The 26,067-nt window shown below is 45.5% G+C and overlaps 1 protein-coding gene and 1 pseudogene across 1 annotated transcript in view; one reads left to right on the plus strand and one right to left on the minus strand.

The window, feature by feature from the left end:
* Positions 1-26,067, plus strand: part of LOC142583395 (nose resistant to fluoxetine protein 6-like) — a 52,479-nt gene that overhangs the window by 13,009 nt on the left and 13,403 nt on the right. Inside the window, exons 4-6 of the mRNA XM_075693878.1 lie at positions 3,449-3,542; positions 11,347-11,512; positions 18,098-18,180. Coding sequence (XP_075549993.1) covers positions 3,449-3,542; positions 11,347-11,512; positions 18,098-18,180 — 343 coding nt within the window. The remainder of the gene's footprint in view (positions 1-3,448; positions 3,543-11,346; positions 11,513-18,097; positions 18,181-26,067) is intronic.
* LOC142567759 (U2 spliceosomal RNA) lies at positions 13,653-13,831 on the minus strand (annotated as a pseudogene).

Genomic DNA, 26,067 nt, shown 5'->3' on the forward strand with positions numbered 1-26,067 from the left:
CAACGTTGTGCGGTGGCTGCGACCCAGTAGACTTGTTAGAAATGTACCAATAAGAGTGCTGTAGTTGGGTATGACGAAAGTGACGACACAATATTCGCCATATGGGGCAAGCTTTCGCTACAATGGCTTGACGCCACCTCCCGGAGCAGTTCGCATCGCAGAACAGCAGCCTGTGAATAAGTCCGCCTTTGCTTGTACTGATAACGATTGTGTCTACTCTGCCGAACTGATAAAAGCATTGACACCCTGGAGGAAGTAATGGTCCATAATAAAGAAAAGAGAGTGGTGGGGTGAGAATGGGGAGTACGTCAAGTTTCGCTCGTATATGGCACTTGACACATCTCAAATTTTGCAGCTGGTCCGACTAGTTGGCGGAGAACTACTTTAATGATTCTACCTCTTCGCATTTCTTTCTCCCATTCGCATTCAGAAAAAAATAAGCTGAATGTGTCAAAGGACACTAAAAACGCGCAGTGAACGGATAGGATGTTGACAGTGGCTCTTTAAGAACGTGGTCTTCACCAAAGGTTTCATAGGAGAGATAGAGCATGTAGCAAGCCAGCAGTTTATAAAATCGTGTTAAGCACAGCAAATTAGTCACACTTGCGCACACAATGCATGCTTCTATAGTGTAGTGTAGTGCTCACTACACCCCACAACACTACACTACACTACACTACACTTCCAATGTAGTGGAAGCAGTCGCGAGAAAACGCATTGACACTGCTGCGACACCTTCGCTGCTAGGTTATACTAAATACCGAACTATACTCGCTTTCTTGAGCATCGGAGACCGGCATCAATATCTTTGGACATCCGCTAAGAAACGACGATTGACCCAATTTTTACTGGGCCATTTCCAGTTACTGGAAATGGCCCAGTAAAAATTTCCATTTGGCCCAGTATTTTTCATTTCCAGTTACTGGGAACCCATGAAACTCCATAAATGATGTCAAGTGCAACTCGGCGACTCTTTGTTTTTGGCGAATAGTTAACATATCTCTTCGAGAGGGGCTTAATGTTCGAAAGCTGCGTGCTATTCACTTGGCTGGTAAGTAAAAAAGCCACTGCAGCAAGGCAGCAGCAATCACAATTCGTCGTCGGACCATCAGATAGTCGCGAAGACTGTCTAGGACATTTCTAGACTCATTCTGCTGTCTTTTTTGGGGACAAGCATGCGAGTTTTTCATATTAAAGGAAAACAAACTGCATCCTTAAACAAACAAGAAGACAAGTAGATGTAGACAACGCTAGACCGCCTCTCATATTCTAGGTGTGCCTTTTTATCTTGGGGTCCTTTTCCTTTGATTTCAAATGCGCCACGTCGCCCATCTTTGCACTGATACGCCTGTAAATTGTTAAGTCGATAGCCTGACAAAAGCTTGTCTTGCCGGGAAGAATCATAAAGGAAAGAAAACACATGCCGACCAAGCTGACGAAATTATTAAAAAACGGCATTTCGGCCCCCACAAGCGAGCTTTGTTGACAATCTGATGATCGAAAGCCGCAAGCGCCTTTTGAAAGTTAGGGAAGTCGACAGTCTACATCTTTCTACTTTTCTTGAAGCTTTTGTACACATTTATGCACCTTTTTGTGACACAAATTACCGTTCGTGGGCCAAAACATAAAGTTTTTAGTAATTTCTTCGTCTTATTCGGTATGTGTGTTGTTATATTCCTGCTTTTTTTTGCATCGGATCAACTCCCTCATGGTACTCTGTAAAGCGTCCCGGCGTAAAGAAACCTGGAGGCATGTGCGACCTTGCAGAATCGCAACCAAATTAACATAAGCAGAGCTGTAGACACCAAGAAATAGTGAAGCCCGCTGCGTTTTGGTACCTGAGTGTTTTCACGAGAAAGAGAGAAGAGGTGGTGCAGCCTCCTCTCCTCCCCCTCGCATGGCGCAAATCACGGGTGTCATGCTAGCAGCAACCGAGATAAAACTACGAATGTTCCCCCTAAATTAACACTTTTCAATCCAAATATCTTCAGCGTCACATTCTCAGTGCGCATTTTTTCCCATGTGTATGGGAGACGTTTTAAGTATAAATGTTGAGCGGTTCGCTCACACATTTAAAATAAAATTTAGAGCTTTAAGGAGCACTTTAATAATGGTGACGGCACCTTGCAGATTTCTTGCAGAACCCTTCAAGCACTTACCACTTTGAAATTCACCAAACGCCAAACAAACCAAACATTCTATCAAACGCACAATCTGTCATCCACTGAGTAAACTTCTCTCCTAACGTGCTGCTGAGGCTTCGCCTGTTATCATCAAATCTCTGAAGCTAAGCAGCACTCATGTGGGCTTGTCCTTGCGAGAGAGAGCAATGCTGATGGCTTCCTCTTGCGTCTTAGATTACCAGATATCCTTCTTGAGCGAGACTAGTAACTGCACTACCCGCAGAAGACTCTTCCATCTCCTTTATCTCTACCCATGTTTTACTGGTTTTCTTCCTTGCCCTTTCATCGCCATTGACCCCTGTGTCATTGCTATTGCTGACCTGAGTGAAAAGTTGCTCGATCGGTGTACTTTCTTCAACTTTTCCGTGTAGACAATCGCTTACCCTCTAATTTACTACGTGCGTATTGTAGGTAGGCAGCTAAAAATCAAGCTGCAGAAAGCCTCCCTATACTGCTGAACTCGTGGTAGTTGGGCTAGCTAAAGCTGCTTGGAGTGCAAATCAAGGATTATTTTGTGTGGTCTACTGCAATTAGAAAAAAAGTTTATCATTCACTTCACCGACGATGTCGCACCACATTTAGTAAGATAGGCAAAATTTGGTCATAACATGGCTGAACCCTTGCTAGAGCTGCATACAAATATTTGATTGGTAATGTAGCCTTTTTCTAAGCCCCCTCTTCCCAAAGAATAACTATGTTGTGCGGAAGGCTGCGCAAGTGAATTCTTCTGCAGTCTAGATTTTTTTTATTAATGTGAAAGCATCAAATGGGGTCCAATGAGCTAAATACACGCAAGTTTGGCGAATACGTGCAAGGTGCCTCGAGTGGCCAGTCATGTGGCAATTTCGCGTGTTTGCGCGGGCTTTTTTCACGCTCGGAAAAACACTTTTATGTAGCATGTACTGAGGAACAAAAAGCTGTATCGGAAGTTTTTCGTGTTGCTCTAAAATTTTCTGATTGACACTTTTCATCTAAGTATAATATTTAAGAAGTTGACTAATTAATTGAGACAAATTATCCAATTAGGTGGAATGAAAAAAAAGATCTGTGTATCTCCAAGCGACGGCAAATAACATTACATTGGTTCTTTCCAGCTACAAGGCATTTTCATATTTTTAAATATTGGTGCCCGATAGTTGGGTGATTCTGTATAACTGGACGGATCTCTCAGCGGCGTTCAATTGGACATTATTGCTTTCACATTCACAACTTATAAGACGGGCTTAGGTGTCCTCTAACTTTTTTTATGCGTTTCTTACTTCCAGGTCGCCTGCTAAACTCTCTGATCATTACCGATCATTGGGGTACCCACATAATAACGTCGGCATTCAACAGCGTTGACACTTTCTTTTTTCTCAGGCAAGTGAACCGTATCTCACTGAAAAAAAAAACGAGTTTTAACATTTCTACTCAACGTCTACTAAAGTAAAAAAAATAAATAAAAAAGAACGACTAGAATTGAGGTTTTAATGGTTTTAGCAGCATTTTCATAAAATAATTGCAATTTGACAACGATGGAACGAGAACAAACCAGCCTAGTTAGCGGGAGTAAAGAATCTTTATTTATAACCATAAAATTTACTGATATAGAAGCACGCCTACAGTTACTCTAAAATCGGGACTGTTCCAGTTATTGTGTGTTTTTCCATTTGCAGTTAACCTGCAAATGGAATAGTTGGATGGAAGAGTGTTGGAAGGGTTGCTCGTTATTCTGGTTAACAATACGTACACAGTAATTTTCCAGTAGCGATATAATATCAAGGACGTAAGAATTAGTTTAATAAAGCATAACAAAGCCGAAGATAGTGACTGATGACCATGATAATTATTCCCCATGACTGTGGGTACAAGCAAGTTCTCTATCTGCGTTGCAGTGGATTTTTGCTGTGCCTTGCTATCAAAAAGCAAAAGAGGAATGGACCTCTCGTCTTTCTAATCGCTGTGATCCGAAGGCTGATCAGGCAAGTACTTTTACTCTGGTGATATACAAGGTGTTAAATTAAGCTTTATGGGTTATTTTAAAGTTAGGCACTGGGAGGCACGCGAAGACCACCTGTGCAAATAAGTTATGTGAAGAGGGGGACACAAAGTGAGATTATCATTATCGTTGTCCGCAGCCTAATTAACTAAGATTGAATAATTATCTTTTTGTTCACTGCAGTAACTGGGTATCTTTGCATTGAAAAGTTAGAGTCTTGTTTTTACACAGTATCAGTAGGAAGAATTCTTCTAGCGTGACCGTGCTCCGAGATATCCCACTCCAAATTTTTATTGTCGTTCGCATGATTACTTATGCAAGAGATTTAAGATTGTCGGAAAGCTCCTCCCTGATGAGACGTGGCTGTTGCGTGCGGCGTTTAGTCTGACAACGGGTTGGAGGCGTTGGCAAAGATGATGGCAGGTCAGCACAAACGCCCCTAGTCTTAACTCACGTCCGTTGTGCCGCTATAGTGATCATGTGCTGTGATAGTCTGCGCTGATATATGGTGACCGGCTGTGGTCATGCGTCTGTTCTCTCTTTCTCTTTCACCCTCTCTTTCTACTTTCTTATCTTGCTACCTCGCCCTTCCTTCGTATAAGGTAGCAAACCAGATTTCCTGATCTGGATAAACTCCCTGCCTTTCTTATTTTCGACTCTCTCCCTAATAGACCATCAGTTATCTGTGCTACACATTGCGCGGCAGGCCCAACTGAATTTCTTCCTTTTAATCTCAATTAGAATATCGGTTAGCTACACCCACCTTTATTATTCACACCACTCTCTTACTGTCCCTTAACGTTACGCCTATTATTTCTCGTTCCATCGCACGTTGTGCAATCCTTAGCTTTTTCTCAAGCTTATTTGTTAGCCTCCAAGTTTCCGCATCATATGTATGTACCGAGAGAACGCAGTGATTATGTATATTTCTTATACAAGGTAGCGGTAAGCTTTCACTGATGGCTTTTCAGCGCTTGCCGTATGCGCTCCAACCATCTATATTTATTCTCCAGATTTCCTTCTCATGATCCGATTCCCTCGTAACTAACAGAGACAAATGTAAAAAATAGACAGGGTAACCTGCAGCTCATCTGACGACTTGAGAAAAAGTCTTCGAAACCATACCCTGTGCGATTACCCTACCTCATTTGTACCTTCTGTGCAGCGACCTTTATGCGACGGCTAAGTGCTCCCTTCGCCATATTTGATCTTCAAAAATAGGGGTGGTGCCACCGAATGCTGCGAAATGATCGAGTTATTCACAGAAAAGGCCGATTCCATTGCATACTGGGTTATACTTTACTGGGATAGAAAGAGAGAGAAATAAGGAAGGCACGGACGTTAAGTCAAGAGTCTGGTTGGCTACCCTACGCTTAGGGAAGGGAGAAGCGGAAGAGAGAGAAGGGAGAGAGAGAAGGCATAGAGACGTGCACAGACAGTCATTGAGTCAAAGCCGCTCGTACAAACCGGACGTTCTCGCAGAAGTCTGCCTCGCAGAAGTCTGCCTATGTTCGAAGACTTTCAGCATTTATCACATTAAGTGCATCTTTGCTGCCGTAGATGTGATATGGGAAGTCTTGAGCCGCTGGGTTATTCCCATTATTGGCCTAACTACAGCGCCACCGGAAATGGTTGATGTATTGAGCCATCAGCATAGACGTCTGTTCAGTCGCTGTATTTCTCGTACACGAGGAGTAAAGCAAGTTGCTTGAGTGCTGCTTGAGTGCTGGCAATTCCGACTTTTTCTGAAGTCCTGGGATAGTAACGTTTACTTGAGTATGGCTCACACACCATGGAGGAACCGAAGGTCTTGCAGCAGGTGCGCAACCTGACCTGAGAGAGGCACAGTGGGCGAAGACAGTTGCACATAATGTCCTGAGGGGCCTTTCTACTGGGAGACTTGCGAGATGGTGGGTAGCGGTCCGAGCGAACTGTCTTATGTGCACACACATTGTTTCAATGGTAATGTGCGTTCTAATAGTGTAATCTTGAGCGACTTCAATAACTTCATTCTTTGACGCACTCCGCGGTAGACCAAGGCATATCCTGAGGGCTTGGATGCTTTGGATTGTATTCAGGTTAGTTCTGCAGCTGTTGGAGATGACCAGTAGGCTGTACCGCAGGAATCCAATTAAGAGGACCCTGTACAGTTGCAGCATAGATTGTAAGACATTCCCTAGGTCTTTCCTGCTAGAAACTTAAACATAGGGCAAATTCTTGTCAGGCGTTTTCTCACATAATTCACATGAAGGGTCCAGAAGAGATTTCTGTCAATGACCACCCCCAAAAATTTCTGACTTGTGCTGTACGAGATCAGCAATCCGTCGACAGATATCACGTATGGATACAATGGTTTTTTGGTAGATGCCACCACTGCACACTTTTCCCATGATATTTGAAGTCCTTGTTCTCAAAGGTAGGATGATGTTAGGCCCAAACAATGAAACGTTCCTTTCCTTCGAGCGCTTCCTAACCTTACGTGAGGCCTCCTTACAGTGAAGGACCGATGGAGGAAGCAAGCGTACTCTGAAAGCTCCCTTCACCCGTCCTCACGTAAGGAGCGGTTGCTGCATGCCTGGTTTCGAGATTATCTCTTAAAATCTTTACGCGAACACCATTATTCTATAAAAAAAATGTTGTATCGTCGCACAATCTTTAAATTGAAGAGCTAATATAGAGAAGCGTGGACACTTTCTTCTAGTTTTGTTTACTAAAGTTAAAGAAAGTAGCGCATTACAGTGCAAAACTTGATGTGCTCCATCAACGCTGGCAAGCCGGCGTCGTGCAACGCGTAGCAACGCCTAGCAACACTTTCATGCCGCACGCGTGAGTGAAACGAACATGCCTGGCAAGACGTACCGTGATCGCGCTTCTCCGCAGGTGGGCGACAGCGCGCATGCGCAAGCAAACGTCACGTGGTTAAGCAGTGAGGTGAAGCGCTCGTTCAGGGCCAGGAGCGGCGTAAGGACGCATGAAGGAAGCTTTGGAGCTACCTTATGCTGAGGAAGCACCAAGGAAGCCTTCACTGAGGGTTTTTCAGTAAGGAAGCTTCCATAGTGATATAAGGTAGCCTCACCGCAATGAAGGCTTCCTTACTGAGGTAAGGAAGATTTCATTGTTTGGCCCTTAGTGCCTTCTGAAGCCGCACGCGAAGCTGCAGTCCTGTCACATCCGACATCCATATACAAATGGCGTAGGCATGGATGGAGAGCCTAACGGTGCATGGGAGGGTGTCGGCGAGTCCAAAGAGCGTTAGATTCAAGAGTGTTGGGCTCAGTACTCCACCCTCACGCACCTCAGGGTTACTGTATTGCTGGAAGGTTGGGCCATCCTCGGTAAGTATGAAAAATGACCTCTTGTCTAGATAGCTACCAATGTAGAAATAGATCTTGCTGCCAAGTCATACTGCCTCTAATGCGTTGAAAATTGCTTCGTACGCTACGTTATCGTGTGCTCCTTTAACATCCAGCAACAGGGCAACAGATGTTTTGCAGGACTTCTGGTGCTAGACGCACGTTACCAAGTCGATAACGTTGTCTCTAGAAGAACAGCCACGCCTGAAACCGGCCATTGTATCTGGATATACTTGATAATGTTCGAGGCACCATTCTAGCCGTGCTAGAAACATAATCTCGATTAGTTTTCACATGCAACTACTGGGATATAACATTCAAAATAATCTAATCGCATGAAATTTTAGCTTTTGCCACTTAAGCAACTGATTGATTTGACAAAGTTCTAAAATAAGTGGGGAACGAAATGCCTCGACATATCGGCCATTTCGCCCCATTCTAATTCCGGACGGTATGTATGCGTTATGTACAACATAAACGTCAAAAATTAGCAAAGTTTCTTGCGACCATGGAAGTAAATGATTATGTCAAAAAAACAACCACCCAAGCACTCCACACAGATGGTTAACCAGCGAAGCTGAAACGTGCGGTTCCGGTGTTTCTCAGTTAATCCCGATTGTTCATCAAACGAAAGCTTGGTAGGCTGCTGGATCCTCGGTTCGCAGTTGCTGCTTGCGCTCGGCTGCACGGGCCTGTGCTTGTGCCCAGGCTTCAGCATCGGCACCACGTAGACGAGCTCGTTCCCGGTTCTGCTCGCAGCGTTGCTGATTGAAAGCTGTCTATTCCTCAGCAGGACGTATGACGCGTGGCTTACCCAATTCGGAGCCGGAGAGAAACTGCTGCGCGCGTGTTCGGCTGCGACGGAGAGCAACGGCGTCCCTACTGGCATAGCCAATCGCGGGCCTCTCTTTCTCTTTTTTCTTTTCGTGCAAGGGGTGTAGGCGACAGATGGATGCAAGGGTGGACGAATCGGCCAGCCATATACAGCTTCGCTGTAAAACGTGCTTCAGTGCAACATGATCCCGACGCCGGCAAAGCCTTTCCCCGCGTTGTACTCAAGGAGAACGCGGGATAAGGAATCTACACATTCTACACATGTGCACATGGCACATATGCCTTCAAAGATTCGACACGTGCTAGCAAATGTGAAAAATAAGCTTTCGAAGAAAAAGTGCCCGGATTTCGTGTACAGTATTTCTTGCGCCGATTGCAATCAACTGTCCATCTTCAAGTGTAGGATTGTACGTCAATCAAATGGAAACTGAAAGTATTGAAAGTCGCCTCACAAGACATTGACATCATGTTCAAAAGTCGAAATTGTCGTTGAGCGCTACCGCCGAATATTTTGTCAACATGGCACTATATTTACTGGACAAGGGCACATTTGACAGCAACTGAAAGTATCTGCCCTCGCGTGTTTACCTAGAATCACTAGAATTCCAAACGACGGATTCCACGGTCAACCGCAATAACGGCAAACTTAATTTCCTTCATGCTATAGTGGCAGCGCCGTTTATTTACGTGTATCACCCACCGATTTTAATGTGTTCTTTCGTTGTGAGTAAGCCTCCCGTATGGAACACGAAACAACTTCTTTTACAGCGAAGCCGTTAGCCTCTAGCTGGCCATGAATTTTCATGCTACGTCCTCCCGAAGAAAAAGAAACCTTCAGTAATTCGAAAAAAAAAAACTCCTTTCAGCGATTGAAGTGAAAAGTGCATAGAATTTTTGGTATCAGACATACAACATACAGCACTGCATTCCCATCAATAAACAAGCAGAAAACAAGAATCCGCACCATATAATTGATAATAAGGCACTCCTGCTGACAATGCGAAGCACGTATAGCACGCACACAACACGTTTCTCGGTAAAGACTGCTGTCGGGCAAGCTGCTGCGGCGATGGCAGCTTGCGACGTCGGGAGTCACGTCACTATAGCCTTTCATATATGAAAAAATCGGCCTAGCAATTTATTTCTTTGTTGTTGCAGCACTGCTATAGGTAGGCAACGCATAGTCAGGATTCTCGAGGAGCAGCTTGAATACGAGGAGCGGCAGAGGGGAGAAAAAACGCCAGTAGGACCAGCGGCGGCGTACTGCCAAAATTACTGTTACTCCCATTGCTACGATTACTCAAAACTATCATTACAATCATTACTGTAAGGCAATAAAGCACTGCATACTCCCAACAGCAGTAGTAGTGATGGTTTTCAACAGCCTCGCTCGATATCCACTTTCGGAATGCCGGGATAGTGAGCCAATTTTTCTTTTTCTAAGCGAATAGCGTTCTTTTATACAAGAGAACAGACTGGTGGACTAGTTGGTACTGCATAACTTGAGGCAAAGCACAAACAACACGAAGACAAGCAAAGGAAACGACGACACAGTGCTACTAACAACTGAATTTTTATTGCACATGTTTACACATGACGCATGGTTAAAAATGGCGCGAAAGATAACAATGCTGCAGGGAGGCGCCGTGACTGCAATAAAAAAAAAGACACCGAGAAGCGTTTGTTTCGTGCATGGAAGCAGTGCTGTACCGCATTTATTAAGACTGTTAGAAGGAATACATCGGTCAGACGGGAAGGTGCCTCAATGATCGCTTGCGGGAACATTGGAACCATGTTAATAATCTGGTAAAGACTAGTCATCTAGCCGCGCACTGCTCGCGTTGTGGCGGTAAGCCCTTGTTCGAGAAATCGAAAGTGATATCTGGGAACCCAGATAAAGTCAGTAGGGAGATCATCAGGACATTTGAAATCATTAGAAATGATAAATCTGTAAGTTGCCCATCTGTGTCGCTGTCAAAAAAAAAAGGAAATCATGTTTCTATCGTGGTTGCGGCCGGTAGTAGATTATTATGCCTGAAAGAAATCTATGTTGCGATATTATCCTGTTGTATGATGCTATATATGTGGTAACCATGTGCAATAAAAAATTCAGCTGTTAGTAGCGCTGTCTTCGTTTCCTTCTCTTGCCCTCGTGTTTTTTTTTGTTTTTGTTTTTTGCGCTTTGCCTGCGTTCTTTGATTCGTCCGCCCGTTTTCGTGGTTGGTGGCGGATGGTGGGTGAGTCAGAATGGCTAAGCAAAAACGTTCGTTCGTTTGGTGTCTCTCTCTCTCTCTCGTTCTCACACTCGTTTTCTCGCTCGCTTGCTCTCTCACGCTCTCTCTCGCCCTCTCGTTCACACTCTGGGTTGTTCGTTCGTTCCTTCGGGCTATTCACTTACACAGACACTCTTCTCAATGTTTTCTGCACATTAAAAAAAAATTTTGGTCAGCATCCATTTTTATGTTTGACTGAGCACAAATATGTAAAACATCCACAGTTCCGCAAAACTGGTAATCTGCGCGTGGCCGAAATGCTCGTTTGTGAGTAGAGGAGAACGTGAGGTTAGCAGCAGCCGATAATAAATCTCTAGACGATAGCCCATGACGGTGACCGTTGAATTTTATCGTCGCCTATAGAATGCATACATCATTATTACAAAAAGATTACCTGAACAAATATCATTTGCGATAAATTTGCACAGATTTGGAAAAGACAAAATATATGTAAAAAATAAATGCGAATGGAAGGAACAAAAATTATTGGGGTGCCACTCTTTCGGTCAGAACAAAAGTCTGGATTAAATTTTTTCTTCGTTTTGCGTCCCTCTGAGAGGAAACACAAAACACATGAAAAAAATACGGTGGCATTTAAGAGTCGCCAATGACATACAACAGCGCACATGATCTTTATGAGTTATATAATTAAAGTATATGCTTCCTGGCTGATCTTCCTGAACACGAGATATGTAGTTACCTGTATTTCTTTTTATTTGCTGCAGGGTTTGTGTGCCGCTCTTCTTTGTCATCATGTGCACCTATGTGCTTCCCCGCTTTGTAACTGGGCCTGATGCCAAAGGGTTTTTCCGGACGCTTGACGAGGAGATTGCTGAAACCTGGTGGGGCCTGCTTCTTCAGATTAGAAATTTCTTCCAAATGACCGAACGGGTAAGTAACGCAGGTAAAGTTACTCTCACGAGCAGCTAAAAGCTGCTGTTGGACTGTTGTTGTCACATTTAGAAGCAGCCATATGCGACGTTTGATCACAGGAAATAACTTTCTCTAATTTGACTCAAGTCAACCTCCGCACAATCACGAGCCTCAGCGCCGGACACCATAAATGGCTGCGTCATGGCGTGTCGCCTCCATCCAGACTGGGATCTCTTATTAAAACCGTCATAGCGTGGTATGATTTCGCTTCATTACAAGGCGTTCTGAAGGAATTATTAGAGTATCACACTGAAAATTGTGGCAGTTCTTAGGAATTTCGAGGGTGATGTGCGATCAATATTAGAAGTGTGTAGAGTAATTAAGCCCGTTGTAGAAAATTACATGATGTTTTGTTATTTCCTCTGTACATGATGTATCGGGCAGTATGCCGCTGCAGAAATACATCCTGCGTTATGTGAGAGAACTTGCGCAAAATAAAATGTTTGAAAGTATAAATATGTTCGAGAAATGTTATAGTTGTGTGTGCACTGGGGGCACAGTTAAAAATTATAATAGTTGTGCTGATTGGAGTTCTTCTCGACGCGTGCCTGGCGCAAACGGTGTCGCATTTGCAAACTACAAAGTGTACCAAGAAGAATATATACATAGGCATAACGCGGCGCTTGGTGGAATGCGCTAGAGAAATGTCAAAGTTGTAGCTGCACTGAAGGCGCCGTAAAATAATGCAAATCGCTTGATGAACTTCTAAAATGCTCCTCCGAGAGGGGAATTCGGTTTTAGAATTGCGGCTGTAACCAAACGCCTCAACATTCCTGCTTAAAAATTTTCTCACGTATGTGGGAGGCCTTCTGCGTTTACCAAGAAGCTCTTAATGTATTTTTGATAATTCAAGGTATCATTTTACCACCAATCACTTTAAGCAGCCACGCATCAACATTTATTCTTGAATTTTTTTCACATGTACACGTGAGGCCTTCTTTATATGAAAGCTCTGAAAGCATGTTTGACTACCATAAGTATTAATTTCAGACTGTATATTGTAAGCAGTCACGCATTCAACGCCGTCAGCGCAAAAAGGTGTAGCTCGACGTGACGTGCACGGAAAGTCCGGGGCGTTGCACAAAGTGTGCGAAAACGTTTCACAAAAAAAGCACCGCCCAAGCACTCCGTACACATGGTTAACCACCGAATCTGAAACGTGAGGCCCCCGTGCTTATTACTGAGTTAATACCGAGGGTTCATTAAACAACTGCTTGGTAGGCTGCCGGATCCTGGGTTCGCAGTTGCTGCTTGCAGTCGGCTGCACGAGCCTGTTCTTGTGCCCGGGCCGCGGCATCGGCACAGCATAGACTAACTCGTTCCCGGTTCTGCTCACGCCGTTGCTGATCGACAGCTGCCTGCTCCTCAGGAGCACGTATGACGCCGGGCCTATCCGTTTCGGAGCTGGACAGAAGCTGCTACGCGCGCGCTCGCCTGCGACGGAGAGCAACGACGTCATTACTGGCGCAGCTAATCGTGCACCTCTATTTCTCTTTTCACGCATGCACATGGGGTTGCGCCGGAGGAGTTTTCCGCGTACAGACGACAGACGGACGCACAAATACAACTTCGCTGAAAAAAACGCAAAGGCCTTCTCACCGGGAGAACCCTCCCCTGCAGGGAGCGCACAAGGCACTGCCGACATGTTGGATAAGATAGTGCATCGTCGGAATGTGGGTTGCGATTCCAAATGACAGCGTAGATTGCCGTTTGTGAGTGCGTGTCTTCGCGTGTGCATCTGAACTTTGCGCGTCATTCCGTATTCTGGAAAGTATGGCTTGACCTGTGATATTGTAGCGCGTACCACACAATAGACGATAAAAACTAGGCGAAAAGGTAGAGCACTTTTCCGTCTAGTTTGTCGTGCTCCTAGATGGCATCGATTGTTGTACAATGTTCACGTTCACTTACGTCATGGGTCATAACAGAATACTCTGTCGTGCAACGCCGCTCAACCTTCGCTTAGGCAATTGGCAGCGAATGTTCCCATACGGAAGGTTTTTTTTTTCTTCTTTTTTTACAACGAAGCTGTATATGGTTAGGGTCTGATGAAAGATGTGTCCGTGGGCGATAGACGAGTAGATCAAGAATTTCTCCCCATACATAGGCCGATCCCGAAGATATTGCAAATTCGGGCCGACCTGGGCGCAGGTGAAGCTGGGTTTAAGCACTCCGCCAACTTGCAAAAATAAGTTTAATGCATTCGCTCCAAATACAACTCGTATCAGCGATTAAGCTGATAAGAACAGATACTACACCTTGAACCTCGTTGGCCATGCCTACGTTCGCACCACCTTCTCTTTGTCGGCGTTCCAAGCGCTTGCGTATCTCCTTTGCTTTTCTTCCGCTCTCCAGTGGTGGCGGTTCCTTAAGCGCGGTGCTCCGCTGAATCGCGAGGCGGAACGAAATGCGAACCGCCCATGGGGCCCCGATCCCGCAAACTTGGAACGTTTCACCGAAGCAACGGCCAGGTTTCAGGGGTAGTTTGTGGGGAACCAATTTTGTGCGGCCTGTGTTGTTTGTGACCGCTTGTGGTTTTAGAGTGTCCTCACAACCATTACTGCACGGCGGGAGGTCGACCTAAGCACGATCGCCTTGGCGACGGTGAAGCAATGTGCACCCTCGGAGTGGGCGAGGTAAAAGGTGTCGTGCCACGTTCTGCAACAATACCTGGATTAGTGTACCCCACGGTGCCTCATCATCTTCCGAGGCTCAACATCATGGAGGAGCGACCAGTCACGCCTCACGTTTCATTTATGTGCATATGACGTTTCACGCATGGCAGTGGACAGTTCGCCATTAAGGGGCCAAGATACACAGCTTCGCTTGTTATCCACCTTCAGAGTGGAATGGTACAATTTTTTTTTAATTTCGCGTGCGTCCTGATCGCGGTGGCAACCTAATATGGTAGCGGCTTTTGAAACAGGTCTTACACCCGCACACGCTAGAGTACATAAATTGATTAAAACTTTTCTTATTTAAGTCATTCTTATTCTCAGCCAAGTATTTATTAGTACAGCCTGTCATCTCACTGATGTAACTAGGACCACAAGTTCACAGTACTTGATAAATAACTCGTACAAAACAGTATGAGTTTTCTTTCGTATTTTAGTACGCAGACCCGGCTTCGTTTATTCGGTTTATTGTTAAGGCGCTGGTCCGTTAAGCTGCACCTTTCACAGTGTTCCACCTTTCACAGTGCAGCTAGGACTACTTCGTCTCCATACCCAAACTGTTTTTGAACACATGTAGGTCTTTGTCCAGACATTGACAATGGCTGTGCCTTTATTTTTCTTTCTTTTGACGCGAACCGCCTTTAAAATCGGTCAGGAGGTGATCGTTCGCTAAAACCGCAAGTGAAGAAAACATGTTATTGCATTATTTTTTGCATTTTTGTAACCACACTATCCACGTACTTTCCTTTGGCATCGTTGTGTAGATAAAAGAAGCCATTATTCGACGATCCATGTGTCGCTCCACGTATGACACAATCGGAGATAAATTTAGCCTCTCGCTCGGCGTCCAGACAGGAATAGCTCGGCAGCACGTTTGTCGATCCGAGAGGGAGTGGACGTTTTGGGAGCGCTCATTCATTCACAGTAGGTATAATCTAAACTCAAACCAATGCTCACCAGGAGTTATCAGGCCTACAAATGTCCAAAGCTTTTCAGAAATGTCACACTTTCTTGGTTATGGCATGCCCCCGATCGACACGCAGAGTCCCGAAATGGCGTGAACAGATTCAGACAACAGGACAGAAGGATGTGAATTCGCATCCAGGATTGCAAGGCTACACCATACCCTAATTTACACCATTAAAGGTGGATAAGGCTGTAAATCGGTCTATGACTCACACTACTATACCTTTGCAGGTGGGAGGGTGTGAGTCACAGACCACTAATACTTTGCGCACACTTCGAAGTGTAAATTAGTTTACATTGATTAGGAGACCCACTAGCTGTATCATAAGTTAAGCCGTAAGCTTTCTAATGCGTTGATGGCATGCGCTTTACTTTTGATATCATTGCGTATAGGAACGAAGTCATTGCTCCATTATGCATGTGTCACGTGCGCAGATGGCGCCATTGTTAAATTTAGCCCCACACGCGGCATTAAGAGAGGCGTAGCTCGGCAGAACATTTGTCCATCCGAGCATGAATGGTCGCGTTTGAGTCAGCTTACTCTGCCATAGTACGAATAATATATCAAGCCAAAACTGGTGCTAATAAAGAGAACAAAGAATCAACAAGGAACGTCAAGAGGAAAGTCAAACAGGCTGTGATAATGTCATGGGTGGCGGCAAAGGACAAGAAACCTGCCATGAGTAACTACTTCAGAGGGAAAAAAACAAAATAAGAAAAGAAACAATTTATGATAACTCAAAGGGAAGCTCATTACTTTCCGAAGAGAGATGAGGATGCCTTACAACAGGCACTTCTAAAGCGAGATACAACAAAGAAGACGAAGCGCGCACTTGCTACGTTAAAGCTAGGGAAACGACGGAGCATGTTTTATTAGAAAGCGAAAATATCTGCCCCGTGGTCGATTTAGGCATCTCTGGCCTCTTCGAAGCCGTTGGGTTCAGCGAGAGCAGAGGGGGAGTAAACATTCCTGCAGTAGAGATTAGTAAGAGGCGATTGGAAGATTCATGGAAGAAAATTAGGGAAATGAAAAACAATCGACGCGTGCAAGAACAAAGTTCCCAATAGTGGTTCTGAAAGTTTGGTGATGGGAATTCTTCGTAAATTTCTTCTTCCCTTTTCTTTTTGTCTTTTTCTTTAACATAGGTAGGACATTAGGCAATATAATAACAAGAGCTTGGTGACGCAACCCACCGGCCCGCTCCAAAGGGGACGCTCATCTCATACATCCAATCATCTATCGCAAGAGAGCTGCGATTGTGGGGAAGCGTACAATCAGTCAGGGATGTTTGAATTTTAGTTTTATTCATTTATACAATGCTGCAGGCCAGTAATTTGGCCCCTAGCAGGAGGGTCTACAAAGGATACATACAATGTAAGGAAGACCAACACCAACAAAAATCAAGAGAACACGAAGACCGCACGTGCTTGTTTCCTTCTTGTCGCTGATTTTAGATCCGATGATTGCAGCCAGCGTGACCAAAGCGGGTGAACTTGCTGGGTCGGTTGACACAAGCAAGGCTTGAACAATAAGAAACAGTCGCATAGTGAATGCACTGCTCCCTACGTTTGCGCCGTGCCCACTATCGCATTCCACTATCGAATGCTATCGCGTTCCACTCTTAAAGGAGAAGCTTAAGCATCCTGCATTTTTTTACCTTAGGACCCGAACATCATGTGCCAAACAAACGGGCCCAGTCAATTAGTAAGCAAGCACAATTTCAAAATTAGACCGTAAGACTTCCACAAGCTGTGACATAAGTTAGGCATCTAGGCCTTCTAATGCGTCAACAAATGTAACATGTGCATTTGGTTACGTCACTTCTGTACCCTATAGCACTGCAGTCTTCGCTATCAGCCCTGCGGCGCGGACCACACAAGCAATTGGTGTTCGAGATTAGAGAACTAATCCATACTTTGGCTGTAAAAGGACATCACGTGACATTTCAGTAGATTCCAAATCACTGCGGAGTCACAGGTAACGAATACGCTGATAACTCTGCTCATCCGGCTTTTCAAGGCGGCAAAGAGGAGTCGATGCTGTTATTAAGGGCAGATGCCGCTAGAAAATTTCGGATGCTTACACGGGAATATCACGCGCTCCATGTGGAACATCCGAATTTTTCAAGGCAACCGGCTGCACCACCGTCTGGATAACAGCTGGACCCGCCGACGCGAGGCTACTCTGCTTTGTCGAATATCGCTAGGAGTGACTTTTTCGAAGTCTTTTGCTTTACGAATCGGATGGGACGACGACGCCTCGTGTGACTGTTATAGCGAGGAGACTCCTCACCACGTTTTCTGTGACTGTCCTCGCTGCAATTTACTGACGATAACTCTCAATTGCGATTGCGCGCTTTGATCAAAGACCTTAAACAGCTAGTGGAAATCTTTTCAGAATTCCAACGCCACAAACCATCGCAGCGGTGGGCGATGAGGGCACTGCTGCAGTTTTTAAGGACATCAGACTTGGACAAGCGGCTGTAGCCTGAACTGATGTTCATAGTGATGCAACTGCTACTGTGCTGTGCGGTGATAGCATGCAGTGATAGTGACCGACTGTGATTGCGTATCCGTGCTCCCTTTCTTTTTCTCTGTCTGCTTTCCTATCATTTTAACTCGCTCCCCTCTCTCCCCAGCGCACGGTATCAAACCGGATCTACTCCTCTGGTTAACCTCGCTGCCTTTCGCCATTCTTCTCTCTCACTATCGTGTTTTTTAACTTCTTTGAAGAATTTCCCGCAATTATGCTAAACACACCATGAGAACGCGGCTAGAGGATACTCATAGATCTGTGTTCGTCTTTGCTTACATGCATCAAAAAATGATATGATTTGCAGTGCTCTGTGCTGGGATGCTTTAAAACGGTGTATATATATGCCTTTCTTTTCTTTTATTTCAGACCGTTCTTGTTCACCTATGGTACTTGTCTACAGACTTCCAGCTTTTCGTTCTCTCTCTTCTCATACTGCTCGTATTGAAAAAGTGAGTTGACATATCTCGACAGGCCAGTACATCATAGTGAGCCGCAGCGTATCAGCAGTAACAACTTTAATATTATATCTCTCCATGGAAACTTTATGCTTAGCAATCTGTTAAAATAAGTGGTGTAGAATGTTCAGTTTGGAGACGGGTATAAATTTTGTTTTTATAAGACGTGCAAACCCTGTTTTAATGAAGTTGCTCTTTGCTTTATAATCTGCGATAGAGTACAACCTCATTTTCGTTTCAAAAGTGACAAGCTATCCTAACCTGCTGCCGGAAAGCATGCATTCATAATGACATCTTCCCATTAAGAAAATGCTTATGGATAGAGTTCACAAGGTGACGGGCGGCTAAAGATTGCCAAACTGCTATGAAGGTTAAAATCAATAAAAATAGTCCCAAAAGGGAAGAAAAATACCGCACTGCAATAAAGATAAACACGAAAACCTACGCAAGCTGCCCTATAGATGAGCGATCGAGGTGGACACAAATTGCTTGATGTGCCGGTTAAGCTGATCAACGTATACGACTCTTGTATCGTCGTACATGCTTCTATAGATTGTAGCAACAGGTATCCTTAATGTGATGCTTTCACGAGATCTGTACAAGTGTATATTAGTTTATTAAGCCCCAAGATCAGATGAAATACCTCACTCTGGATTCGATTTATGTTCTACAAGTGACATATTATTGCTTTGCACGCAGAGTCTCATACATGGAACGTTTCATTACATGCACAGGAGAGTTTTATGTCTACTAAAATGGTAAAACGCATTCTGAAGCCAAGCGTCTGACAAAGATCCATTGAATACTAGGCTTACTTGAGTGCTACACATTGGGCACTGTACCGTCTTGAGTCATTCATACCGGGGTTAATGTTGCCTCAGTGATTTAGCAAGAATTGCTAATTGTGTATATTGTATTGGTTCAGTGGGTAGCATCAGTGGCTTAATATTTTTCTTAGTTTGGTTCAGCAAATAGGCGCAATGACAGATAAACATTGAGCTTCCTGGAAGAGCAGCGTTATGGCTATTTTCGCTGTAAGAGCAGAAGGCCCACAAAGAATTGACATTTATTTATCAGGTGAGTGCGGTGATTTCGTAGCCACCATCGTCGAGCCTATATACCTGATGGCGCTTGGATTGGATATACTTCTTCGATGGCGTTAGTCCAGTCTCTTTTTCTTCCCCCGAGGAGCTCTATGAGTACTGTTCACTACATGGCTCCCCCACCCCTCTAGCGATGAAGGCACTGCCGTTGAGCGGTTTAAGTTGTGGGGATGGCACTGCCAGAATCTAGATGAGCTGACTTCAAGCGGTTGATCGAAATTGTCTCTTTGCGTCCGCTAACAGGAAGTGTGACAAACTTGGCGTCACGCTTGAGGACTTTGAAGTGACCGTCGTAAGGAGCTTGTAAATGAGAGCGAGTAGCGTCCTGACGGAGAAATACGTGACTGCTATGAAGTAAAGATGGGCTCATATAAACATTTCTGCGGTCGTTACGAAGCGGTGGTGGTATAACAGGGGCCATTGTAATTTCGAAGGCGGTAGGCATAAGATTGTAGTCAGCAGATGAGGGTTCCGAGGCGAAGAACTCACCGGGTACGCGAAGTGTCGTACCGAAAACGAGTTCTGCTGAGGAACACTGTGCATCTGCTTTCAGAGCTTTGCAAAGACCTAGTAGAACCAAAGGCAGGCGCTCTGTCTATGGAATTATGAAGTCATGGGCACGAAGTGCTGCTTTCAGTTGACGAAGGAAGCGTATTAACATGCCATTGGAACTTGGGTGATAAAACTTGCCAAGGTTGACGACTGGGCGTGTTGGTATAGCATATTGGAGGTTGGAATGCGCAACTTTTTGACGAGACACACAGAAGAGACACACACCACAGAGCGCTACTTGCAACTATCGTTTTATTCCCTTGTCAGTAGAATAAATACAGGAAGATACTCAGGGGTGAGGGCTGTAGCGACAAAAAAACAAACAAAAAACAAAAATAGTTTTGACAAATATTGCCATCTACCAATGCCAAGCCGGCTTTGTCATGTGATCGTTTTCGTTGCACTCGACATCACAAAAAACCCGGATACGAAATTTCCGATTACCGCTTGAGGAAATCTAATTCCTTTGCACTAAGGGATACTGAGGGCGTGCTCACGCACATACTACCCAAACGCGCAATCTCAGCAGCTTCGATTCGCTACCGCCCTCCCCCCTGAGTATCTTCCTGTATTTATTCCACTGACAATGGAATAAAACGATAGTTGCAAGTTGCGCTCCGTGGTGTGTGTCTCTTCTGTGTGTCTCGTCAAAAAGTTGCGCATTCCAACCTCCAATTGGGTGATAAGCTGTCGTTCGTATGTGCGTTACACCCAGAAGACGGGAGAGAGCTTGAAAGAGGGACGAGTCAAATTGTCTTCCTCTGTCTGCCGTTATTGTGTGAGGTACGCCGTAACAAGAAATCCAGGCATTTAAGATGGCCACAGATGCTGACTCTGCAGTGATGTGAGAGAGTGGCATTGCTTCAGGCCAGCGTGTGAAGCGGTCGATACAAGTATGTTTCGTTGGGTCGAGGACAGTGGTAGCGGACCAATGATATCGATGTGAACGTGGCCTAACGAACGTCTGGTGGTGGAACATGACCAGGCGTGCCCATAGTGTGTCGAGTGACTTTGGCGCACTGGTACTGTACGCATTCCCGAGCCCAGCAACTGACGTCGGCGTTCATGCGCGGCAACAGTTCGCAGGAAGTGAGGAGACGAGGTGTGGCACGTACTCCAGGGAGCGATAAGGAGTGTAGTGCGTCAAGAACTTCCTGCCAAAATTATTGTGGAACGTACGGTCGAGGACGACCCGTAGACATGTCGCACATCACTGTGACGCTGCAGCCAAACAGTAAGATATCTTCAAAGCGCAGAGAATCGTTGGCAGTCCGGACTGCTTGAAGTTCACGGTCTGTGCGTTGAGGTCTGTGCGTTGGTGCGCTGAGTTTAAGGCGCGGTAATCGCCGCACGGCCGGCAATCCGTCCTCTTGGGCACCATGTGTAAAGCAGATGACCAAGGGCTAACGAAAGGACGAATGAAGCCCAACTCGAGCATGTGTTCGAATTCTTGCTTTGCAATATTCAGACGGTCTGGTCCTAAGCGGCGAGGTCGGGCGTATACTAGTGGTCTTTTAGTCACAATGTGGTGCGTGACATTGCGCACTATTGGACGATGTGGCTAGGGTGGTTCGAACAGCTCTGGAAATTCAAGCAGGATTGTGGACCGCAGCTTCGGTACCTGGGTGTGTGCTTGTACGAGACGCAAAGATGGTGCAGACGCGCTGATACCTTGTACAGACAGGTTTGTTGAGGAGGCAAGAAGGTGGCGGTGGCGAAGATGGACGAGAAGGTTAAACTTCCACAGAAATTCAGCGCCGATGATCTACCCGCGGACGTCGGCGCCGGTGAATAGCCATGGCAAAGGGCGTCGCAGACCAAGGTGTAGAGTGACAGATTTATGGCCATAGGTTTTAATGTTGGACCCGTTGACGGCAGTGAGAAAGACGTGTCATGGCGATGACTTCTGCGGTATTGAAAAGCAGGGGGAATGACTCAAATTTCCGCACCAGTGTTGACAAGATAGCGAACTTTCCTGACGCGGCCAGTGACATAGAAAAGACGGCTTGACGTAGGGCCACTAGCACTAGCAGTAATCAGTAACTGACCCCACCGTTTCCCGCAAAGTTGCAAGGTGGACGGCACTGACGTGCGCGAGTGCTATACCTCGCGTGATACCAACAAATAAAGGTAGATAGAGGGCGTGACGCGTTTGGGTCATGCGAGCGATGTCGCTGCTGATGGTTATTCGCACGAAAGCGCAAGGCTTATGGTTGGTAGGTTTCTCTACTGGCGAAGTAAGGTGCGTGCTTACGTCAACGTGCTGCTGTAACTGGGGTCGTGTCGCCACGAGTGCATTACAACGGTCAACAGCGGGTATCACAGGATGGAAAGAATTCATAATCTGGTCTACCATCATCGCTAAGGCCTCGACAGATGTAGTAGGTGAGGCACATAAAATCAGGCTTCCCTGATTCGGTAGACGCTGGAAGAAGAGCTCGATCCCGAAGGATTTTCGAGTCTGCTGATGATTGACTGGTTCCAAGGAGTTGCGTCATGCGGCGAAGTAGCTCAGTCTGTTTTCTGTCACCAAGTTGCTCCGATGAGAATAGCTGTTGAATCCGTCGCGACTCAGAGCCGATGGTGCACCGCAGTAACTCCCGCTTAAGGATGTCGTACTGATCATGGGGCGGAGGAGCTAGCGAAATGTCGTGGACAAAAGCTGCAGTGCTCCGGTTAAGCACACTCACGATGTTGTCGTACTTGACCACCTGAGATGAGACTCCGTGACGGCGAAACTGCGCCTCGATGTGGACGAACCGGAGTTCACAGTCTGAGGGACAGAAATCGGGAAGGTTGAGTGTGGTGACGGAAGACGTTTGGTTTTCTTTGAGACGTCGTTGTTCGGCGGCCGGTTCCATGGCGTCGAAAAGAAACTTGGCAGAGGTATGCAGTTGTGATGCAGTATCATGTCCGAGGTCACCAACCTGTAGGAATAGAATGCCCACAAATAATTGTCATTTATTTATCAGGTGACTGTGTAAATGTCGCGGCTACCATCGTCGAGCCTATACGCCTGATGGCGCTAGTCCAGGCTCTTCTTCCACCGAGGGGATCTATGAGTACTGTCCACTACATGGCCACCTGTCACCACAAAGTCAGTGCCATGCTGAATCTGTACTGACATCGGTAGACGTGGCTTACACTTGTATATACGACATTCTTGTACATAAGGACGATGAGTCAGAACCTGCTCTGCGCTTCGGTTTGAAACAATATAGGGCAAACAGCACAAGCTTTGGCACGTATCAATATTTACTGCTTGTAATGCACAGAAGAATTTTGTTGTACTGAGTCGATGAACATGTGCAATTCTCGTGACTACTAAAGGCCGATCCACATGACGGATAAAATTGCTATTTTGGACCGCGGTCCGCGCATCACGTGATAGGACGTCACCAGTTTGTGGGGACCGCCGTTGGGCCGCGCAACACCGCGGCCCTCGCGGTCCAACAAATCACCGAGGCTTCGCCCTCTTCAGTTTTGGTGGTGGACTGCCTGCAAACCGCAGCGATTTTGGCATAGCCAACGAATTTTGTCCGGCAGCAGAGTGTCTTCAGCCAAATCCAATCTAGTTTACGGCTCAGCAAAAGCCAGTCGTCTCATGTCCGCCGTTCCGCCTACGCGTGCGTGCAGCAGATATATTTTTTAAACACCGTGTCCTCTTGGCGTGACGAGGAGGTTTTTTTTAATTTTGTATCCCTCGTTGAGCAGTTCCCGACTTTGTGGGAGTCGAGCCGGGATGATAACAATGATAACACTCTGGCCGAGAGTGTAGCTGGTTGGTCTACTCTGCCGTCTGCTATGGCGGTCCGCCGTGTGGATGTACTCTGCGCTGGACCGGACCGCGGCGGGCCGTGACGTCGCACCACGTGACTGATTGGCCCGTAGACTTGATCCGTCGTGTGGATCAGCCTTAAAGCAGCAGGTTCACGGCATGAGAGCGCTACTATTAGTGGCGCACTATGACGCATGGTTTTGTCTTTCATATCATCCAAACGTACTGGCAATCTAGTGTTAGCCGAGTAGACTACACAGGAAGCACGTGAATCTTCGTCGCCACGGCTCGCGAAATCTGCCAATGAAGAGGATATATTGTGCCTACATCGCCTGCAGCGGGATATTGGTATGGAAAAGCAAAAGTCGATGCTAGCCCATGCCGAACTATTGCCGACGTACAATCTGTGTAGGAAGTGTAAAGGATGCTCTGCAAGGGACAGCAATTCTTGTGTGACTGTGGAATGGGTACTCTGGAAGACTGATCGCGATTTAAACACATATAAAGTATAATTTGCTTCCTTCTCCGTTGTTATGGTAAAAGATAAGCGGGAGTGGTAGACAACCCTTGCCGCGCAGGCACGGAAGAGCAATAGTCATGAGCTAAGTAACATTCAAACTTTTGACCATGAAATTCATTTCAATTGCAGTGAAACTGACTGGAGTTGTCTTTGTACGCTGCGATGGATCAATATTAGCACTCCCCCCCCCCCCCCCATTACGCTCATAATTTCGTCAAACTAAGACATGTCTTCCTCGACTTCGCAGCAATCCCAAACCTTAGTGACAGCATTGCTGCACGGTTTAAAAGATTAACGGCATCCCGTCGCCCGTATACCTTTAACGCAGATCGTAAACATAAACCTATACTGAAAAACGCCTGTTTCCCTTATCCTTGCGAGAGTAAAAAGAAAGTGATGAGAGGTTCCGCATCATAATGCTCTGATCACTGTCAGTTGCGATTCCAACTTCATGTGTAATTTCCCTTGCTACAAACATATAAAGTTTGTGCGAGGAAATACTGCTAATAATAGCTTGTTTTCACTTGCTGTCGTGTTCTAGCTATTAGAGGGTTAGCTGCAGTGCGTGAAAGTACTTTGAATTTTTTTTCACTAGTTTTCCTGCTGTCTTAATAATACGCTGCTTTCGTGCTAGGTTGTGTCTTGAAAAATAGGCATTTTTTTCAGAGTAGTGAAATAAATGTACTAGACCGAGGCAAAGATGCGACGGCACAAGAACTATTTGAAGCATTCCTTCTAAATTCACGAGGTATGAGCTGAACTGATGATGTACTTCTAGCAAGCCGATTGTTTAAAATATAATTTGCCGGGCATGCTCGTCACCTGTGTACACGTGTTATGTTTTACACACAGGCCAGGCTTCGACAAATAATGCAGAGAATACAAAGTGCAGTGCGCGTCCTTTTATTCGCGCATTTTGCAGTACCAGTGTACGCTGTTATGAATTGTTCAGGTGTCGACGAACCAGAAAGCAACAAATTCTTTTCACAATGTTTTTCGCTTCACACAACACTGCGCACTAAATGGTTATGAGAAAGCGCATTCTTATTACGTTCTTGTCGGTTAATGCACAATAAAGTATGAAAGGTATCAATTTCAGTTAAAATTGATAGTTGTCTGTTCTGTATATACTGCGTAATACATGTATGCTTGTGTGCCAGAAAAATGGAGCATGTGTTTCTTGTGAGCATTCAAGTCAGCTGTATGATATTATGCGTGCTGAAAATAAATTTCTGTTAGGTGTAACGCAATTTCGCGTTAATGCTTTCTCATTTTCATGTACACTAATGAACAAGATCATACGGATCTAACAGCTTCACCTGTTTTTATCTTAAACCATGCATCATCTGAGATTAATGTACCATAAGTAATGCACTTATACAAGAGCAGTGTCATGGTATGCTCTCCCATTTCCTTTGAGATTGCGTGAGCAGGTCATGCATTGGTTTTCTGAATGCTTATCCCCGTATATGCAGCATGGCCAAGCGTGAACATGTTTGAATGCACGAAGGAAGACCAAATAGGTGCAGATGGCGTAGTCATGCACGGATTGGCTTACCGATGTACGCCATTGATTGGCGCTTTTTCTGCCTCATTTAACATTGATGACTAATAATAATAATAATATTTGGGGTTTTACGTGCCAAAACCACTTTCTGATTATGAGGCACGCCGTAGTGGAGGACTCCGGAAATTTTGACCACCTGGGGTTCTTTAACGTGCACCTAAATCTAAGCACACGGGTGTTTTCGCATTTCGCCCCCATCGAAATGCGGCCGCCGTGGCCGGGATTCGATCCCGCGACCTCGTGCTCAGCAGCCCAACACCATAGCCACTGAGCAACCACGGCGGGTAACATTGATGACTAGGCATAAGTCTTTGGAACACTGCGAGTCGCTAGTGTTCGACATCGAGGAGCAGCAAGGCTG

This window comes from Dermacentor variabilis, chromosome 1, assembly GCF_050947875.1.
Source record: "Dermacentor variabilis isolate Ectoservices chromosome 1, ASM5094787v1, whole genome shotgun sequence".
NCBI lineage: Eukaryota > Metazoa > Arthropoda > Arachnida > Ixodida > Ixodidae > Dermacentor > Dermacentor variabilis.